The 20,872-nt window shown below is 44.8% G+C and overlaps 1 protein-coding gene across 5 annotated transcripts in view; it reads right to left on the bottom strand.

Annotated features, from left to right (window-relative positions):
* Positions 1 to 20,872, bottom strand: part of LRRC20 (leucine rich repeat containing 20) — a 176,008-nt gene that overhangs the window by 145,902 nt on the left and 9,234 nt on the right. For 2 of the 5 annotated variants that reach the window (XM_070752223.1, XM_070752222.1), the window contains exon 2: positions 4,842 to 4,968. In XM_070752223.1, coding sequence (XP_070608324.1) covers positions 4,842 to 4,941 — 100 coding nt within the window. In that variant the 5' untranslated portion in view covers positions 4,942 to 4,968. Of the gene's footprint in view, positions 1 to 4,841; positions 4,969 to 10,768; positions 10,919 to 12,964; positions 13,032 to 13,410; positions 13,707 to 20,872 lie in introns of those variants that run through there. The other 3 variants (XM_070752221.1, XM_070752224.1, XM_070752225.1) reach the window with 3 other exon arrangements.

Genomic DNA, 20,872 nt, shown 5'->3' with positions numbered 1-20,872 from the left:
GAACAAATCTAATACTAAAAGTAATGTAAAAAACCCCCCAATTTAAGAAACCAATCATACATACAGACATACCATGCATAAAGTCTATAAGCCTAGGGGGAAGGGAATATCTCAATTCCCCCATGCCTGATGACAGAGGTGGGTTTTAAGGAACTTACGAAAGGCAAGGAGGGTGGGGGCAACTCTGATCTATGGGGGGAGTTGGTTTCAGAGGGTCGGGGCCGCCACAGAGAAGGCTCTTCCCCTGGGTCCCGCCAAACGACATTGTTTAGTCGACGGGACCCGGAGAAGGCCAACTCTGTGGGACCTAACTGGTCACTGGGATTCGTGCGGCAGAAGACAGTCCCGGAGATATTCTGGTCCGATGCCATGAAGGGCTTTATACGTCATAACCAACACTTTGAATTGTGACCGGAAACCGATCGGCAACCAATGCAGACTGCGGAGTGTTGGTGTGACATGGGCATATTTAGGAAGGCCCATGATAGCTCTCACAGCTGCATTCTGCACGATCTGAAGTTACCGAACACTTTTCAAAGGTAGCTCCATGTAGAGAGCGTTACAGTAGTTGAGCCTCGAGGTGATGAGGGCATGAGTGACTGTGAGCAGTGAGTCCCGTTCCAAGTAGGGCCACAACTGGTGCACCAGGCGGACCTTGTTGTTTATTCTGTATGCTATACCAGTCTACAAATCATCACAGATGAATTTTCAGCCTTATTAAACCAAAATATAACAAAACTCATTATAGTTTAGCATGCTCTCTGGATTAAACAATAGTTAACATAATGTACATGGACTTTTAGTTTAAAATCTCCATTTTCAATTAGTTGGTGCATTAAATTCTCAGCTAGTCCTACACCCCACTGATGTAGAAGTCCTGGGCCAGTGTCTACAATTAATAAGGACACTGCTATACATCTGAATAAAAAAAGCTCAGATCAATACTCACAAGGATGGCGTTCCTAGCAGTCAGTAAACTTCTGCATACCCAAATTACATTATCCTCAGGACTCAGGAAAGGACTGTAATCCTCTCAAAGATGGTCTGTGACATCAGCAGTCTTGCCTTAGACAATTGTGACATCCTTTATGTGGACTGCCTACAAGTTGAAAGTTGTAGCTCAGGGATGTCAAACTGGAGGCCCAGAGGCCGGATGTGTCACATACAAGCCACGCCCACCCCAGCTCCGCAAAGGGGGGAAATATCACAAAATGTCACGCGATGGCAACATGATGTGGTAAGTTTGACAACTGTGTTGTATCTAGTGCAAAATTTATTTATTTATTATTTATTTATTTATTTATTAGATTTGTATGCTGCCCCTCTCCGAAGACTCGGAGCGGCTCACAACAGTAATAAAAACAATATAGTAGTGGAACAAGTCTAATATTAAAAAACATATAAAACCCTATCATTATTTAAAAAACCAAACAGCACATTCATACCAAACATAAAACAAAGTATAAAAAAGCCTGGGGGAAAGGTGTCTCAACTCCCCCATGCCTGGCGGTATAAGTGAGTCTTGAGTAGTTTACGAAAGACAAGGAGGGTGGGGGGTTCTAATCTCCGGGGGGATTATTTACAAGACAAACCTACCAAAATAAAGTTGCCATTAGGCTTCTAGGCCATTCAAGAATAAAAATTATTTTTAATGAAATACAAAAAAAAAAATCCTACATCAGCAACAGAAGTAATGATTATGCAGTGATTATATGATGATTATGAATATACAGTGAAGAAAATATATTAATGTATTACAGTGATTAAAACAAGTTGTGATAAAAGAACAAATAATTAAGAAAACATAATATAATAGCAATAGCTCTTACACTTATATGTCACTTCACAGTGCTTTACAGCCCTCTGTAAGCATTTCATAGAGTCAGCATATTGCCCCCAACAATTTTGGGTAACTCATTTTACCCACCTTAGAAGGATGGAAGGCTGAGTCAACCTTGAGCCTGGTGAGATTTGAACTGCTAAATTGCAGGCAGCAGAAATAGCCTGCAGTACTGCATTCTAACCAGTGGTGGCAGCACCCGGTGCGGTCAGATGCTCCATCCCGGTAGAAAATTCTGGGATGTATCCGCAGTTGCATGCCCCCAACGTGCCCCCCCCATTCAAAATTTGGCTTTTGCACATGCACAGCAAGTGAAATCTCGCATGAGGACATTCGCATCAGCGAGATTTCGATGATTTCCACTGATTTTTTTGCTTCTACACATGTGCAGAAGCAAAACTTTCGGCAAAATTTGCCAAAATCTCACCCACACGGGTCCTCATGCGAGATTTCGATTGCTGCGCGTGCAAAAAAGCCAAATCTCATGCCGACGGGCGTGTACAGCCCGATGGGCACCTGCACGCCCGCAATGGCCTTAGAAGGCGCACCGGTAGGAGGTAAGATGAGCAGCCCTTCATTGTTTCTAACCACTGCGCTACTGAGGCGCAGTAGTTGTAGATAACAATATAAAATTAATTCAGTCCCTAAGCTAATCATTATATCAAGGTTATATATTTATTTTATTTATTTTATTTGACTTCTATGCTGCCAAATCCCAAAGGACTCAGCAATGTATTATGCCATGTTCTGATTTTTAGAACACATAGAATTTTCAAAAAATAAAAAATAATTTATATTGTATCTTGGATTTATTCCTTAATTACAAGAGTAATTTAGTTTCATTGTGCAAAATTTCTCCTTATCCTCTTTAATAACATAAAATACCATCCTCCTCGATCCACAGCTCACATTAGAGAAACATCTTTCAGCTGTAGCGAGGGGGGCGTTTGCCTGGTGCACCAGTTGTAGCCCTATCTGGACCGGGACTCACTGCTCACAGTCACTCATGCCCTCATCACCTCGAGGTTCGACTACTATAATGCTCTCTACATGGGGCTACCTTTGAAAAGTGTTCGGAAACTTCAGATCGTGCAGAATGCAGCTGTGAGAGCAATCATGGGCTTCCCAAGGTATGCCCATGTTACGCCAACACTCCGCAGTCTGCATTGGTTGCCGATCAATTTCCAGTCACAATTCAAAGTGGTGGTTATGACCTATAAAGCCCTTCATGGCATCGGACCAGAATATCTCCGGGACCGCCTTCTGCTGTACGAATCCCAGCGACTGGTTAGGTCCCACAGAGTTGACCTCCGGGTCCCGTTGACTAAGCAATGTCGTTTGGCGGGACCCAGGAGAAGAGCCTTCTCTGTGACGGCCCCGGCGCTCTGGAACCAGCTCCCCCCAGATATCAGAGTTGCCCCCACCCTCCTTGCCTTTCACAAGCTCCTTAAAACCCACCTCTGTTGTCAGGCATGGGGGAATTGAAATTTCCCTTCCCCCTAGGCTTATAGAATTTATACATGGTATGCTTGTATGTATGAGTGGTTCTTTAAATTGGGGTTTTTTAGATTATTTTTAATATTAGATTTGTTTACATTGTCTTTTTATACTGTTGTTAGCCGCCCCGAGTCTTCGGAGAGGGGCGGCATACAAATCTAATAAATAAATAAATAAATAAAATATTGCCAGGCTGTCATTTGCTTTTTTGACTTAGTCAGTAAAAAGTAACAGCCACATTGATTTGTACATTCTGGTCTATATGATTTATTGTTCAAATCCAGTGAATTGTAGTTTGCTCAACAAACTATGGCTAAGTGTGGTGTACCTAATTACAGGCTCAATTCTTGACACTTCTAGAAGAATGGACAGGAAGTCTCTCATTTTTAGGAATAGACTGAGAATGACTCCTAAAAAGCCATTAACTCTTGATGTAGTCAATACTGAGTCATATAGAATCAGTGTTTCTCAAACTTTAAGATGTATGATCTACAACTCCCACAATTCCCCAGCTAGTTTCCATTTTATTAAAAAACCAATGTTAGCTTAATATATAGTAGTCCTCGACTTGCAACAGTTCATTTAGCGACCATGAACTTAAGGACAGTGATTCACTTAATAGCTGTGGTAAGAAAGGTCATTAAAGGTGGTAAAACACACTTTAAAAATGTCTCACTTAGCAACAGAAAGTTTGGACTCAATTGTGCTTGTAAGTCAAGGACTATGTGTAATAGCATCCTAAATTCTGGGAGGGAAACTGTTGTGGTTGGCACTGGCCCAGCTCCTGCCCCAGGGAATGTGGAAGTGGATGCAGGGGAAAATTCAACATGTCACAGGCCTGTGTTATTGCCAACAGAATCAGATCACAGTTTAGTTTCCTCAGATGAAGAAGAAGGTGGGAGTGACTCGGCAGAGGAGGGCTTGGCACACAGCCAAGGCAGTCAATCTTCCTTATCTTCTATAGCTTCAGATGATGACATTTTGGACCCACGCAAGTGCAGAATTATGCGTAGAAGAGATCAAGTAAGAACATATTACAGGAAATAAGGGAGGCCACCTGTGTTTGGGTGGGGCTCCAGTAATTAGGGCTGCTGCTATAAATAGCAGCATGTGGGTTTGGCCATTGTGGAAGAATATCTGTTGCAGTTTCGTCAGGAATCTTGTGTGCTGCACTTTGTTGCTTTTTCACGCCTTTGAAACCAAAGCAGAGCAACGTGTGTGTGTGTGTGTGTTTCACTTCGTGGAAGAAGGAGGGGTGTGAAGTTTCACCTCTGGCTAAGTACTTAATGACTGCTTAAGGGAAATTGTACAGACTATCTGGTTTTGGGAAGAGTGCTCTTTGCAATACAAAAAGAGTGCTTAGTTTATGTTGACTTTTGTGATAAAGAACATTGTTTTGAATTTTCAAACGTGTGTGTGTGTGTCTGAAATTTGTATCCTTGAATTTTCGGGAGGCTCCTATCAGAGAGCCCGGCAGAACAGAAACCAACAGTGGTTAACTTACCAAGAGAATCTGCTTGATTTTCCACTGCTTCATTCACCTTCTTAGCTACTCTGGCAACATCTTCAGCCATTTTTCTCTCCATGCAGGTATGTCCAACCATGAAAATCCTTTAGGGAAGGTCCTACAACTAAGCAAAAAAAAAAAAAAATCAAGGGTTCCACAATGCTAATACCTCAGAAAGGTTTAGAAAGCAGCTTTTCTGAAAGAAAGAAAAAAACAAGTCAATTTGTGCCTAAAATTTACGGAGGTCTGCTAATGTTTAATAGATTAATATACCTGAAGAAGCAACAGGTTGTTCCTTCTATGAGATGGACAGTCTGCTTCCAGTCTCTACACTCATCAAATTTAACAGCAGAGATTTAGTAACCGTGGCAAGAAAGATCTTAAATTGGGGCAAAATTCACTTAACTGTCTTGCTTAGTAACAGAAATTTTGGATTCAACTCTGGTCATAAATCGAGGATTACATGTATGCTTAATTTTAGGAGGCAAGTATGTTCAGGTTTTCTCTGAATTGAAGTTATAGGATGGAAGTTACAGTATTCTTTTTCTGAATTTTTCTTTTCTTTTTCTGCACACTTTGCCCCAATTTTGCTTTTTCCCTGACTCACTTTTCCCCCCTTTATTTATTTTCCTGTATTTATATTTACAATCTATTGACATTTAATAAAAATTAAGAAAATAAAAAGCATTCATCCAGATTTTAAGAAGGCCAGGATAAAGTAGCCTAATTTTTAATATCTTTTATTCTTTCTCCTAACTCTAACCACTTAAACATTTATAGTTGTGGGAGGTAAAATATGATCCAATCACATAATGGCTGTGGGGGGGAATAACTATAGATAACACTAGTCATAGTGATAAGTGATTCAGCATTTCTGGTTGTTTTTTGTTTTAATGAACAAGCTAGAAACCAAGGCCAAAGGATGGTCTTTTATAAGCAAATAAAGTCAATGAATTACCCTCACATACTTGTGGCACTCCAGATCTCCAGAACAATTCTTTTTCACAGTAAAAGTTGAATCATTTCCAAATATTTTTCTAAAACGGAGGCCAAAAACCAGTACATTGCTGCCTGTTCCGAGCCATGAAACCTGAATTCTACCAACCACCTCCCTGATTTAAACAAGGGTTTCTGCTTTCACACAATTTTTAGTTATTTCTTTTCCTTTTTGCTAAAGAACCTCACTCCACAGTGATGTGAAATTCATTGGAGCAAGCTACAAGTACATATCCTCCCACAATATTAGCAGTGTAAGCAATTGCCCAGGCCATCAGCTACAACATAGAGTTGTTAACCTGATCCTACGCAGTTTCTGCTCAGGCAATCTCACACTACTCACAAGAGCCTACAAAACTTTTGCCAGACCCATACTAGACTACTGCTCATCTGTCTGGAACCCATACCACATCTCAGACATCAACACCCTCGAAAATGTACAAAAATATTTCACCAGAAGAGCCCTTCACTCCTCCACTTGAAACAGAATATCCTACGAAAATAGACTAACAATCTAGAAAGCCTAGAACTACGGCGCCAAAAACACAATTTGAGTATTGCCCACAAGATCATATGCTGCAATGTCCTACCGGTCAATGACTACTTCAGCTTCAACCGCAACAACACAAGAGCATGCAACAGATTCAAACTTAATACGAACCGCTCCAAACTTGACTGTAGAAAACATGATTTCAACAATCGAATTATCGAAGCGTGGAACTCATTACCGGACTAAATTGTGTCAACCCCTAACCCCCATCACTTCTCCCTTAGTCTCTCCACGATTGACCTCTCCAGGTTCCTAAGAGGTCAGTAAGGGGCGTACATAAGTGTACTGGTGTGCCTTTCGTCCCCTGTCCAATTGTCTTTCCTTTCTTTCACCTATCTTATATATTCTCTTCCTTTCATATATCCTCTCCTCTAAGTTCACTTTCACCCTCTTTTATATTATCACATGTCTATTTTTCTTCCTATGTACTGTATTTGTGTATTGGACAAATGAATAAAATAAAATAAATAAATAAAAACATGGTTGTGGGTCTGAATCTGAAAAAAACCAACACTGTACCAATGGACCAATTTGCGGAGGTAAATGCGGTGGATTCAGAAAGTATTCAGACCTCCTTCACTTTTCTCAATTTTGTTACACTGCAGCCTGTATCTAGTAGTTGTTGAAATTCATTTTTTCTCATTAATCTATACTTAGTACCCCATAATGACAAAATTAAAACATAATAGGGTACTGAGCGTAGATTAATGAGGAAGAAAAGTGAATTTCAATCACTGTAGATTCAGGCTGCAGCGTAACAAAACTGAATCTACTGCATGTATGAGATAAAGAAGCCAAGTGTATTGTACCACCTCACAGGATGTATGTTAGGTGATTATGATAATACAGAAGAAAAACCCCATACAAGTAGTCCTCAACTTGTGACCACAACTGAGCCCAAAATTTCTGTTGCTAAGCAAGACAGCTGTTAAGTGAGTTTTGACCTATTTTACAATGTTTCTGGCCACATTTGTTCAATGAATCATTGCAGTTGCAAAGCTAGTACCACAGTTGTTAAGTAAATCTGATTTCCCATTGACTTTGCTTGTCAGAAGTCGCAAAAGGTGATATACATGACCCTGGGACACTCCATTATAAATATGAACTAGATGCCAAATGGCTGTTAAGTGTGAAAATACAGTCGTACAGTAATACCTCATAATACGAACATAATTGGTTCCAGGACGAAGTTCGTAAGGTGAAAAGTTCGTAAGATGAAACAATGTATCCCATAGGAATCAATGGGAAAGCGAATAATGCGTGCAAGCATTATGCGTGGAGAGGGGGAGAAGTTTTCGCTGACGGCAAAGGAGAATCCCGGTGCTTCAGCTTCAGACAAGGCTCCCCTGACTAGATGCTCCCTTCCTTATCGTCCTCTGGAGCCCGTGGGGACAGTCACATGCTCCCCTTTTTCTCCCCGGACAAGGAAGTGGCGCCCAATTGAAGTAACGATCCGGAGTCCTAATCCGGCTGCTGCTTCTCCTCCCTCTAATCCTGAGCAGCCCCGTCTAGGAGAAACCGCTCTGAGTCCTCTTCGCCCTTGGGGGGGAAGACGGGAATTTCACCTAGGCAGCTTCCGCTATCATTGCAAAGGAGAGGCAGCCCAGCTGCCGAAGATCAAACTGTTTCTATTCCGTTCTAAGGCAAGGCTCAGGATTCCTTAAAAGGGGCAGCGCTGGCAACTTTTCTTTTTAGCACTGGGGAGAAGCAGAAGGGCCGCCTTGCCTCCCTCCCCAGTGCTTTGCTCAGGGAGACAGAAACGGCAAAGGGGGGGGAGAGAGAACGGGAGGCTCAGGATTCCTTAAAAGGGGCAGCGCTGGCAACTTTTCTTTTTAGCACTGGGGAGAAGCAGAAGGGCCGCCTTGCCTCCCTCCCCAGTGCTTTGCTCAGGGAGACAGAAACGGCAAAGGGGGGGAGAGAGAACGGGAGGCTCAGGATTCCTTAAAGCGGCAGCGCTGGCAACTTTTCTTTTTAGCACTGGGGAGAAGCAGAAGGGCCGCCTTGCCTCCCTCCCCAGTGCTTTGCTCAGGGAGACAGAAACGGCAAAGGGGGGGAGAGAGAACGGGAGGCTCAGGATTCCTTAAAGCAGCAGCGCTGGCAACTTTTCTTTTTAGCACTGGGGAGAAGCAGAAGGGCCGCCTTGCCTCCCTCCCCAGTGCTTTGCTCAGGGAGACAGAAACGGCAAAGGGGGGGAGAGAGAACGGGAGGCTCAGGATTCCTTAAAGCGGCAACGCTGGCAACTTTTCTTTTTAGCACTGGGGAGAAGCAGAAGGGCCGCCTTGCCTCCCTCCCCAGTGCTTTGCTCAGGGAGACAGAAACAGCAAAGGGGGGGAGAGAGAACGGGAGGCTCAGGATTCCTTAAAGCGGCAACGCTGGCAACTTTTCTTTTTAGCACTGGGGAGAAGCAGAAGGACCTTTGCCTCCCTCCCCAGTGCTTTGCTCAGGGAGACAGAAACGGCAAAGGGGGGGAGAGAGAACGGGAGGCTCAGGATTCCTTAAAGCGGCAGCGCTGGCAACTTTTCTTTTTAGCGCTGGGGAGAAGCAGAAGGGCCGCCTTGCCTCCCTCCCCAGTGCTTTGCTCAGGGAGACAGAAACGGCAAAGGGGGGGAGAGAGAACGGGAGGCTCAGGATTCCTTAAAGCGGCAGCGCTGGCAACTTTTCTTTTTAGCACTGGGGAGAAGCAGAAGGACCTTTGCCTCCCTCCCCAGTGCTTTGCTCAGGGAGACAGAAACGGCAAAGGGGGGGAGAGAGAACGGGAGGCTCAGGATTCCTTAAAGCGGCAGCGCTGGCAACTTTTCTTTTTAGCACTGGGGAGAAGCAGAAGGACCTTTGCCTCCCTCCCCAGTGCTTTGCTCAGGGAGACAGAAACGGCAAAGGGGGGGAGAGAGAACGGGAGGCTCAGGATTCCTTAAAGCGGCAACGCTGGCAACTTTTCTTTTTAGCACTGGGGAGAAGCAGAAGGACCTTTGCCTCCCTCCCCAGTGCTTCGCCCAGGGAGACAGGGACGGCAAAGGGGTGGGGGTGGGGGCGGTGCCCAGCGGAGTGCCATTTTGCGATCTCCGGTGGGTTCGTAAGGTGAAAGAAGTTCGTAAAAAGAGGCAAATTTTTTCTGAACCTCGGGTTCGTATCTCGAAGTGTTCGTATCATGAGGGGTTCAGATCATAAGGTATTACTGTAACTCCCTTTTTTCACTGCCATTGTCACTTCAAATGGTCACTATGTGTTCTGCCGGGCTCTATGGGATGAGTCTCCCGAAAATTCAAGGGTACAAATTTCAGACACAAACACACTTGAAAGTTCAAAAACAATGTTCTTTATCACAAAAATTCAAAAGAAACAAAGCACCCTTTTTGTATTGCAAAGAGCACTCGTCCCCAAACAACCTGGTAGTCTGTACAATCCCCTTAATCAGTCCTTAAGTACTTAGCTAGCAGCTGTGAAGGAACGTCACAGCCCTCCTTCTTCCACAAAGTGAAACACGCACAATTTGCTCTGCTTTGGTTTCAAAGTTGTGAAAAAATCAACAAACAAAGTCCGGAAACAGCAAGGCACGGTCCTGAAGAACAACAATCAGATAATCTTCCACAACGGCCAAACCAGCACGCTGCTATTTATATCAGCAGCTCTAATTACTGGAGCCCCACCCAAACACAGGTGGCCTCTCTTATCTCCTGTAATATTTCTTCAATTGGTCTCTTCTATGCATAATTCTGTGCATGCGTGGGTCTAACACTTCCTCATCTGAATCAACCAAAGATAATGGAGATTGGCTTCCTGGGCTGTGTGCCAAGCCCCCCTCTTCCAAGTCACCCCCACCTTCTTCTTCGTTGGAGGAAACTGCATTACCTGACTCTGTCGGCAATAAAAGAGGCCTATGACATGTTGATGTTTCCCCTGCATCCACCTCCAAATTCCTTGGGGCAGGAGCTGGGCCAGAGCCAACCACAACACTATGCAAACTGTTGTAAACCGAGGGCTACCTGTACAGATTATTTGTAATTATTTTATTGCATTAATTTGGGGGCCAACGATTTAGCAATCACAATTAGACTTATATACAGCTTCATTTCAGCATGCTTCATTTAGCATGGAGACCTGGAAAAGATGCAGTAGAGTTCAATGCAAAGATGCAAGGGATACGAGAAAACTACTCATAAGGCAAGATTACGATAGCTGGGCATCTCAATAGGAATATAGGGAGGGTTCCTACCTGGTACGGGCCACACTGCGCACCGACAGTCAAATGGGAGCTGCGCGCGCAGCTTTGGGTGTACGGTGTGTGCGCAGGTCCCAGGGAGATTTTGCTTCTGAGCGGGAAGCAAAATCTTGCGAGAGGATGCGAGTGAGAAAGTTCAACGATTTTTAAACAAAAGCTCACCAAAATATTGCGAGTGTGCACGTCCCATCACAATATTTTGCTTCCTGTGCATGTGCAGAAACAAAATCTCGCTGGGACGCACGCAGGCCTTTCGGAGACTCGAAGCTGCATGCACAGCACAACAGGAATGGCAGGAGCGGCAACCTCCCCCTGGGAGAGAAGTGTAAGATGCATAAAATGATTTTTATATATACAGTGGTACCTCAACATATGAGTTTAATTCATGCCAGAACCGACCTCGTATGTCGATCAATTAGTATCTTGAATGAATGCATTTAGATTTGGCTTTTCGCCCCGAGATAACTGGAAAAAATGGGATTCTTGCGCCACCTAGTGGACGCTAGGCTCGTATCCCGAATTTGAGGTTGGGTGTCGAACAGAAATTTTGCTCGCGTCTCAGCTCGTAACTTGGAATACTCGCATGTGGAGCAGCTCGTATCTAGAGGTACTACTGTATTGGCATCCTTCAGTCTCAAAAGACCATGGTATGATGCTCTGGATCAGTGTTTCCCAACCTTGGCAACTAGAAGAGATCTGGACTTCAACTCCCAGAATTCCCCAGCCAGCGAATGGTGGCTGGGGAATTCTGGGAGTTGAAATCCAGATCTCTTCAAGTTGCCAAGGTTGGGAAACACTGCTCTGGATTCATGCTTCAAAATGATTTGGAGACAAAATAAACAAGAGGCAAGTATAGACATTGACTTACAACCAGTCTCTTGGTAGCCATTCAACATTACAACGGACCCTGGAAAAACTACCTTGGACCCAGATTTAATGTTCCAACAACTAGCGCCCCTCCCCCACACTCCACAATCACAAGACCACATTTGGCAACTGGTGGAAAGTGGTGCTTCCTGCTGGTTTCCCACAAAAATAACCTTGTAGCAAACAATAGATTTGTTTAATCATGGAGAGTTTTTTTTTTAATATTGCAAACATGGTTATAAAAGTTATAAAATCTATTTAACCCTCATGAGTTAACATGGACATTGCAGGTTCAATTATAATTGTAAGTCTACTTCAATAGTGTTTCCCCTCTCTCCCTCCTTTCCTCCCTCGGTCTCCACTTAAACTGAATATGTTGGTGAAAAGGAATAATAAAGGGTTTTCTGGAAAAAGAATTACTATTCAAAGCTACTGTTCTAGATAGTTGTTGAAAGTATTACAGTATATCTGCAAGGATTAATTACAGAAGTAATCTTACAGACATTATAAACATCATTTTTCAATCCTGTTTGACAAAGTACATTCCCCTAAAGGTGTTTATGAAAATGTACTGCTCCAAGGATTTCAGGATATGAAACTCTGTCATGTTCTACAAAATGTATGAAAAAACTCCAACTAGTCAATGAGAATAAATGCATCCTGTTTGTACAGAGATCCTATAAAGATCTCTATTTTGTACCAGTATTGTTTAATTGGTTTGCACATGGACAGGAATTGAGAGGTGACAAAAGTGGACTAATTAATTAATTCATGGATATAGGTACAAAAAATGATCCAGCTGTCTTATGCTTAGATCAGTGTTTCCCAACCTTGGCAACTTGAAGATATCTGGACTTCAACTCCCAGAATTCCCCAGCCAAGCGAAAGCTGGCTGGGGAATTCTGGGAGTTTGAAGTCTATCTTCAAGTTGCCAAGGTTGGGAAACACTGGCCTAGATGAACACAATGATACAAACCGGTTAAAGGGGGTTTTTTGGTATACTTTTACAACCTTCTAGTGGTTGGAAAGAACAAACGTACATTTAGGTTTGGAAAAAAAGCAAGTACAGTCTTCCCTCGATTTTCGTGGGGGATTCGTTCCGAGACCGCCCGCGAAAGTTGAGTAGAGATGCGGAAGTAAATACACTATTTTTGGCTATGAACAGTATCCCAAGCCTTCCCTTAACACTTTAAACCCCTAAATTACAATTTCCCATTCCCTTAGCAACGATTTAGATTGTTACTCACCATGTTTATTTATTAAAGTTTATTAAAAAAACTTTAGTTTGGCAATGACATATGACATCATTGGGCGGGAAAAACCATGGTATAGGGGGGAAAACGCAAAGTATTTTTTAATTAATATTTTTAAAAAACCGTGGTATAGACGTTTCGTGAAGTTCGAACCCACGAAAATTGAGGGAACACTGTAGTCCCACCTATGGTTGTTCTATCTTCTGAATCAATCTTCTTCAAGCATTCATATACATACCTAATTGTGTTACCCAAATATATCTGGACAACAACAGCAGTCAGTGCTTTCTAGCCTTCACAACTTGAAGACGTGTGGATTTCAACTCCCAGAACCCCCCAGCTGGTTAGGGGATTCTGGGAGTTGAAGTCCACACATTTTCAAATTGTCATGGTTGTAAAACACAGCTGAGCTACGCAAAAAGGACCGCCCCACAGCCACTCCGTTGTACGCGCTGGAACCCACAAGAACTTCACCCTCCACCGGAAGTGTTGAGTTGCGCGTCACCCTCTCTTTCCTGAGCTCCGGGAAGGCAGAGCCCGTTGTGCGCTCCGCTGCGCTTTATCCTGTTGCGGTTTCTTGCGCGCGGAGAGGAGAAAGCCCCCCTTCCCTGCGCCCTCCCCTTCCCCCCACCACCTCAGACGAGGCTTCCCGAAGCGCAATTGAGGCTTTCTCCCCACGCTTACTGCAAATCAATAAAAGACTCTTTTTCCCACGCGCAGCAGGGCCGCCTTCCGTCCTGGGCAGCTGGTGGAGCGTTAGCGCCCTGGCGAACCCCGCGCTCTTGGCTCGCCTCCCCCGGCCATGGAGAAGGACGGGAGCAGCTGGGCCTCCGTTTTTAAAGGCAGCGAGGGGGCGGAAGGGGGTGGAAAAGCTCCCCCGACCAGCCGGACGGAGAACAGCCCCGGAGTCCCGAACCAATCATCAGCGCTCAAGCCAAGCTAAGCCAAGGCAGAACGAGCGCCCTCTCGTGGCGGGACCGTAGAGGCTCCCTGCGCGGTTCGGTGGGGGAATTTAAAGGCAAACCCTGTCCTCAGACAATCATGTCACCTGACAGTCATGTCACCGTCTGGCATGTGCAATCTGGCAAATGAGCGCTCGGTTGGTGACACGTAAGATCATCCTGTGTTTATCTGAATCGGGTGCTTTCCGCAGCCCCAGAAGAGATGTATGATTTTGTTAAACGAATTTTAAATTGCTTTTAATGCTGTTTTAAAGTTGTTTTTCCTTGTAAGCTGTCCAGAGTCCTTCGCAACTCTATTTGTCAAGTACGCATTGATAGTATACATAGATATAAGAGTTTATATACATAAGATGGGTACTGATAAGAGGGAAGGTTAGGACATGAATGGTAGGCACGCTGGTATGCCTATGCACCCTCATTAGTGACGTTGTACCTCTTAAAGTAGGCTTTGTTCTTGACCACTTTAAGGAATCCCATGATTGCTGGGCAACGCTGTGTGGAAAAGTCCCCAGCCTCCAAATGGAGAATCGTTTTATTGAACTTCAGCAACCTGTTTGGCATTCAGATGGGAGACCACAAGTGGGACCATGGTCAGCGAGGGTTGGAGTGCAACCAGTGAAGGGCTACCAAAATTTTTACTACCATAGTGGGCGTCGCTTATGCAGGACGCCCTGCATTTTCTTTCAACATCTTTCTGTGCAAATTGGGTGCTCTGGGTTGGAGCTCATTTTCGCTACCCTACTGCGTTCCCCCCACCTGGGTGCAATCCCCTTTTCAATCTCTTGCCAAGGCAATAAGGATGGGCTTGAGAAGTGACCAGGACCTGAACTCGTTTGCCCTTTTCGGTATAGTTACAACAAAACTTCCTGCAAGTAAATTAATTGATTTAGGCACTGAAGAGAGGTCTGTTTCACTTCCAGGATGTGATAAACAGGAAAAAAGAAGCAGTGAAACAGTTGCATCTCCATGTGCTTACTTCCCTTTTCCAGAAGAGAGCCAATAGTTTATTTTATTTATTTTGTCAAGTACGTATTGGTAGTATACAAAGATATAACAATGTTTGCATACATACTAGTCAGCAAGAAACATCAGGAGAGGGGATGGTAGGCACACTGGCTCACTTATGCACGCCCCTTAGTCTATAAATATAGGGCATGCTTAGTTAACAGAATAACAGAGTTGAAGGTCTTCTAGTCCAACCCTCTGCTCAAACAGGAAACTCTATACCAGTGATGGTGAACCTTTTTCCCTTGGGTGCCGAAAACGTGTGCGCAGACACTATTGCACCCGCCCACACACATTATTGCATTGCCCGAGGAGGGCAAAAATTGCTTCCCTGCCCCCTCCATGCCCTCTGGAGGCCAGAAACAGCCCATTTCCCAACTTCTGGTGGGTCCAGTAGGCCTGTTTTTCACCCTCCCCAAGCTCTAGAGCAGTGTTTCCCAACCTTGGCAACTTGAAGATATTTGGACTTCAACTCCCAGAATTCTCCAGCCAGCAAATGCTGGCTGGGGAATTCTGGGAGTTGACGTCCAGATATCTTCAAGTTGCCAAGGTTGGGAAACACTGCTCTAGAGGCTTCTCTGGAACCTGGGTAGGGCAAAAAAACCCTTCCCCATTCCTCAGAGGCCCTCCGGGAGTTGAAAATGCCCTCCCAGAGTCTCCATATAAGCTAAAAACCAGCTGGCCGGTGCGCATATATGTGCTGGAGCTGAGCTGAAACAACAGCTTGCATTCCAGCAGATATGGCTCCGTGTGCCACCTGTGCACCCGTGCCATTGGTTCACTATCACTGCTGTATACTCTTCTATAAAGGGTTGTTCTATCACTTCTTTAAAATATCCAGTGATGGAGCATTCACAGATTCTGAAGGCAAGCTGGACCATTGGTTAATAGTTGTTGTTGTTTTATCAGGAAATTTTTCCCTTCACTTTAGGTTGGTTCTGTCCTTGATTAGTTTCCATCCATTGCTTCTTGTCCCACCCTCATGTCATTTGGAGAAAAGGTTGAACTTGTCTTCCCTGTGGCAGCCCCTCAAATATTGAAATATTACTATCATGTCACTCCTAGTCCTTTTTTTCCACTAGACATAGACCTTTTTGGGAAGGATGGTGTTTATTCTCCCCCTCCCCCCCCCAAAAAAAAGGCTAGCAGTTTTTCTGAAGAATGCAGTTCATTCTTTCCTAGTTAATAGCTCCATTTCTGGGTTAATTATTAGCTGTTGCAGTAATGGATTTTGCAAGGCGGTGCTAATGTGTCACCTTCTTTTCTCACTTATTTTGGGCATGACATGCAGGGGAATTCACAATTATGTTTGGAAGAGTTAGTGGTAAAAGGAAACCAGGCTGTCAAAGAACATGATGGCTGGACACCATCAAAACTAACACCAGCCAGAGCATAGAGAAACTCAAGAAACCGTGCAAGATTGGAAAATGGGGAAGAGACCTGGCCCATAGAATCACCAAGAGTCAGACATGTTTGAATGGATAACAACATCCTTCTCACCATCACATCTCATGAAATGGGAGGATATATATAAATTTGATAAATACATAAATTTGATAAAAATTAACTGACTGGGTTCCACCTTGAACAAACATCTGCCACTCCTTTAGCTTTGCTGAAATATTTGATGTTTTGCTGACTCTTACTAAGGAGAAGGTCTCTTTCATGAAAACATTTGTTGGTTTCCCTCTTCTTTATCTCATTTCAGTTCAGAGATAAATTCCCATGCCATATATTTAGGTTGCTGAAGTCTTGTTCTCTTCCCTTCCTCTTCCTTTTTCCTGTGCGTTCACAGATCATAAGCAAAGTACCGTATTTTTCAGAGTATAAGATGCACTGGAGTATATAACACACCTTAGTTTTGGGAGGAAAACGAAGGAAAAAATATTCCTACCAGATATTCATCTGGCTAGCTTCCTTAGTCTGGTCAGCTTCGGCACATTATTTTATCCCCTAATAGTTAGGGCTTTAAAAATCTTCTGAGGGAACAGCAATGAAAAAGCCTGAAAGCTGGCAAGCACATTAGCTCCTTGTTAGGGCTGGGGAAAAAAGCTTCAGAAGAGCTACATTCAGAATATAAGACGCACCCAAATTCTCAGCCTCTTTTTTTGCAGCGGAGGTGTGTCTTATACTCCCAAAAATACAGTATCTTTTTTCATGTAGTACAGGAGTGACTTTGGAAGCAATTGCAGCTGAAAGAGAAAGAATAGGTAGTCCTCAACTTACAATAATTTGTTTATCAACCAGTGTTACACTGCCTTGCAACTACGTAGTCCTCACACTGACTTGCAATATCCCCACAATCACATGATCAAAACTCAAGCTTTTTTAAATCGGCATTTGCAGGACTTTCAGCATTCTGACAAATTGGGAAAAGCCAGATTCGCTTAAGGATTGCATGAATGACTTAACTGCAGTGATTTGCTTAATTGGAACAAAATAGGTCATAAAATTGGGGCACAGCTTTTTAACTGTCCTGTTTAGGAACAGAAATTCTCCCAACTATGGTCATACATTGAGGATCATCTCTAAGCAATTTTGTGGCACCAAATATTTGCATAAAAGATAAAGTCTCCTCGAGGCTCAAATTTCATGGATTAATATAAGAACATCATAAGAGCTGTGTTGAATCAGGCCAAAGCCCATCGAGTCCAGCATTCTGTGTCACACAGTGGCCCACCAATTGTCTTTGGGGATCTTGAGCAGAAAGAGAAGGCAAGACCCTCCCTTTCCCCTGACCCCCAACAAGTGGTACTCAAGGGAATCCTGCCTGCCTCAACCAACATAGAGGGGGCACATGGACATCCGTTTCAATATCAGATTCATGCATGTAGTTTTCTAGTCAAGAACATATCAGTGATTTGCTACTTGCTCCTCCCAGGAATCTTTTTTGACTTTCACCCTGGCCAAGAGCCCTGTGATTTCTTACAAAGTGTTACACTTGCAGTATTTTTCAGAGTATAAGATGCATTTTTTCCCCTCACAAGAGGCTGAAAGAGGTGCATTGCATTTTCAACCTCCAAATGCTTGTGTGGTGCCCAAAATGGCTACTAGGAATAATACAGTAACTTATCAATACCCCTTTCCAGCTTTGCCTGCTTTAGTCACTGGAGTTCCCTCCGAGGATCAAGCTGTTTTTCAGTCTGAACATAACCTAAGCCAACCATCCCCAACCTCAAAACCAGTGAGCGAATTAATATGCTGAAGCTGACCAGCCTAGCCAGATGAATACCTGGTAGGCAGAATTTCCCCCCCTCTCATTTTCCTCTCCAAAAACTAAGCTTCATCTTATACTCCGAAAAATACGGTAAGTAATCCAGTCATCTTGATTTCTCAGTCCAGACAAGCCAACCAGATGATGCATACTTAGTCTTTACTTTGAACTAATAAAACAATACTGAACAAGCTGGAACAACTGTCAACAACTGCATTAGAAGGGCAAACATAATCATATTCTATAGCAGGGGTCCCCAAACTTTTTACACAGGGAGCCAGTTCACGGTCCCTCGGACTGTTGGAGGGCCGGATTATAAAAAAACCTGAACAAATCCCTATGCACACTGCACATATCTTATTTTAAAGTAAAAAATAAAATGGGAACGTACTATTTAGAGGGGGGGGGGGGGTAAGTCTGAAATTCACAAAAGTTTATGTTTTGTTTTTAATTTTCTTTTGTTAACATCTGATTGGCTATACAAGGTTTTTTTGGTTTATAGAAAAATGTATAAAGAAAGAAGGAAGCACTTTGTTATACAGTGAACCCTCGAGTTTCGCGTCCTCAAGGATCGCGAAAGGGCTATTTCGCGAGTTTTCAACCCGGAAGTAAACTCCACCATCTGCGCATGCGTGCCCTTCCACGCATGCGTAGATGGTGGAGTTTCCCCGCCGGGCAGAGGCTTCCCTGGGTCTTCCCCCTCTTGCCCCCGTAAGACCCCAGCGGCGGCGCGAGCAACGGCGTGGGCGGGCGGGCGGCACGCGCGGGGACACCCCAGCTCGGCTCCCCAGCTGGGAAGCGGCCCCAGCAACAGCGTGGGCGGGCGGGCGGTGCCCGCGCGCTTGGGGACATCGCAGCTCCGCTCCCCAGCTGGGGAGCCGAGCTAGGGAGTCCCCACCGCGCGCGCGTTGCTGGGGAAAGCGCGCGCGCTTGGGGAATCCCTAGCTCCGCTTCCCAGCTGGGGAGCGGAGCTGCGATGTCCCCAAGCGCGCGCGCTTTCCCCAGCAACGCGCGCGCGGTGGGGACTCCCTAGCTCGGCTCCCCAGCTGGGAAGCGGCCCCAGCAACAGCGTGGGCGGGCGGGCGGTGCCCGCACGCTTGGGGACATCGCAGCTCCGCTCCCCAGCTGGGGAGCCGAGCTAGGGAGTCCCCACCGCGCGCGCGTTGCTGGGGAAAGCGCGCACGCTTGGGGAATCCCTAGCTCCGCTTCCCAGCTGGGGAGCGGAGCTGCGATGTCCCCAAGCGCGCGCGCTTTCCCCAGCAACGCGCGCGCGGTGGGGACTCCCTAGCTCGGCTCCCCAGCTGGGAAGCGGCCCCAGCAACAGCGTGAGCAACGGGGTGGGCGGGCGCGAGCAACGGGGTGGGCGGGCGAAGGGCGGGCGGCAGTGGAAGCAAAAACACCATCTGCGCACGCGCAGATGGTGTTTTTACTTCCGCACCGCTACTTCGCTAAAAATCGATCATCGCGTGGGGTCCTGGAACGGAACCCTCGCGATGATCGAGGGTTCACTGTAATGGTTAATACATTAGAAATATAATTGGTGTACTTTTTGAAGGAGGGAATTTAATTAAAAGAAAAGTATGTACCTGGATGACAACTTTAGGGAAAAAAATTGCAATTCTTTTGATGATTGATATTCGTTACTAACAAAATACTGCATTTTATTCATGGAAAATTAGATGGTACACTGTATTGTTTGAATGTATGTTGAGAAAAAATTTAAAAAAATTTACACCCCCCCAAAAAAAGTCCTTCCTTCCTCCGCCCCTCCATTCATTTCATTCTTCCTTCCTTCCTTGTTCCATTTCCTCTTCCTTCCTTCTTTCCTTCCTTCCTTTTCCCTCCATTTCTCATTCCTTCCTTCCCTCCCTCCCTCCTTCCTTCCTCTCCTTTTCTCTCTCTTGCTTTCTTTCTCTCACTCAAAATCTTTCTCTCTCTTGCTCTCTTTCTCTCACTCAAAATCTTTCTCTCTTGCTTTCTTTCTCTCTCTTTCTCTCTCTCTTTCTCACTATCTCTCTTGCTATCTCTCTTCCTCCCTTCCTTTCTCTCTCCCTCTCTTTCTCCACCTTCCTTCCCTCTCTTTCCTTCCTCTCCACTTCTCTTTCCCTCCCTCTTTTTCCCTTCTCTTTCCCTTTTCTTTCTTTCTCCGCACTTCTTTCTCTGAAGTTCGCAGCGGAGTGCTCAGCCTCCCCATCCCCCCAGGTGCATGGCAGGCTGGCAGTAGAACGGGGAGCTCACGCGCATAGGCACATGCAAACCTTCACTGGTGCAAGACTTCCCCGCACTTTCTTTGTGGCTCCCCGCCCCAACTCCAATGCCCAGCTCCCCAGGGTGGCCTTGGAAAAGACTGCATGGCAGGTTGTTTTGGTGTGCATGGCAGCACCCCTTACAGGAGACATTGCCGTGGTCCCCAGACACAACCGAAGAAGCCAGGCGGGGCTCAGAGCCCACAGGGGTTTCTTCAGGCCGACAGACTCACCCGCGGGCTGGATAAATGGCCTCAGCGGGCCGCATCCAGCCCCCAGGCCATAGTTTGGGGACCACTGTTCTATAGGATGATTATGTTTCTTCCCCTTTTCCCCTTGTTTATTAAGATATTGAAATATGAAGAAAAAAGCAAATATTGAAATAAAGTTTTTAAAAGTCAACAAGAACTGCCTCATTTGCATTATTAAAAAGCCATAGTAAAAAATGATACATTACTTTTTAGTGATAAATCCTTCCCTTCCCCTTCTGTATCTCCAACCACAGTTTAGCTACTTAAACTTCATACCAAACATAAGTGTGTTAGTTTCTATTTGAATCTTTTAAAAAACCGTCCAAATGTCTATATTTGCCTTGCTGTGTGGTAGATAATATATAAGTGAACTTGATTACCCTTCTGTTCAAGTCTTAGTTTTTGTTAATGCAGCAAGTTTCCTGTTTTTGCTGCGAAAGACATTCTCACATGTCTAGTCAGATTCAC

Source organism: Erythrolamprus reginae, chromosome 5, assembly GCF_031021105.1.
Source record: "Erythrolamprus reginae isolate rEryReg1 chromosome 5, rEryReg1.hap1, whole genome shotgun sequence".
NCBI lineage: Eukaryota > Metazoa > Chordata > Lepidosauria > Squamata > Dipsadidae > Erythrolamprus > Erythrolamprus reginae.
Note: the sequence above shows the minus strand (reverse complement) of the source record. Positions and strands in the feature narration are given on the sequence as shown.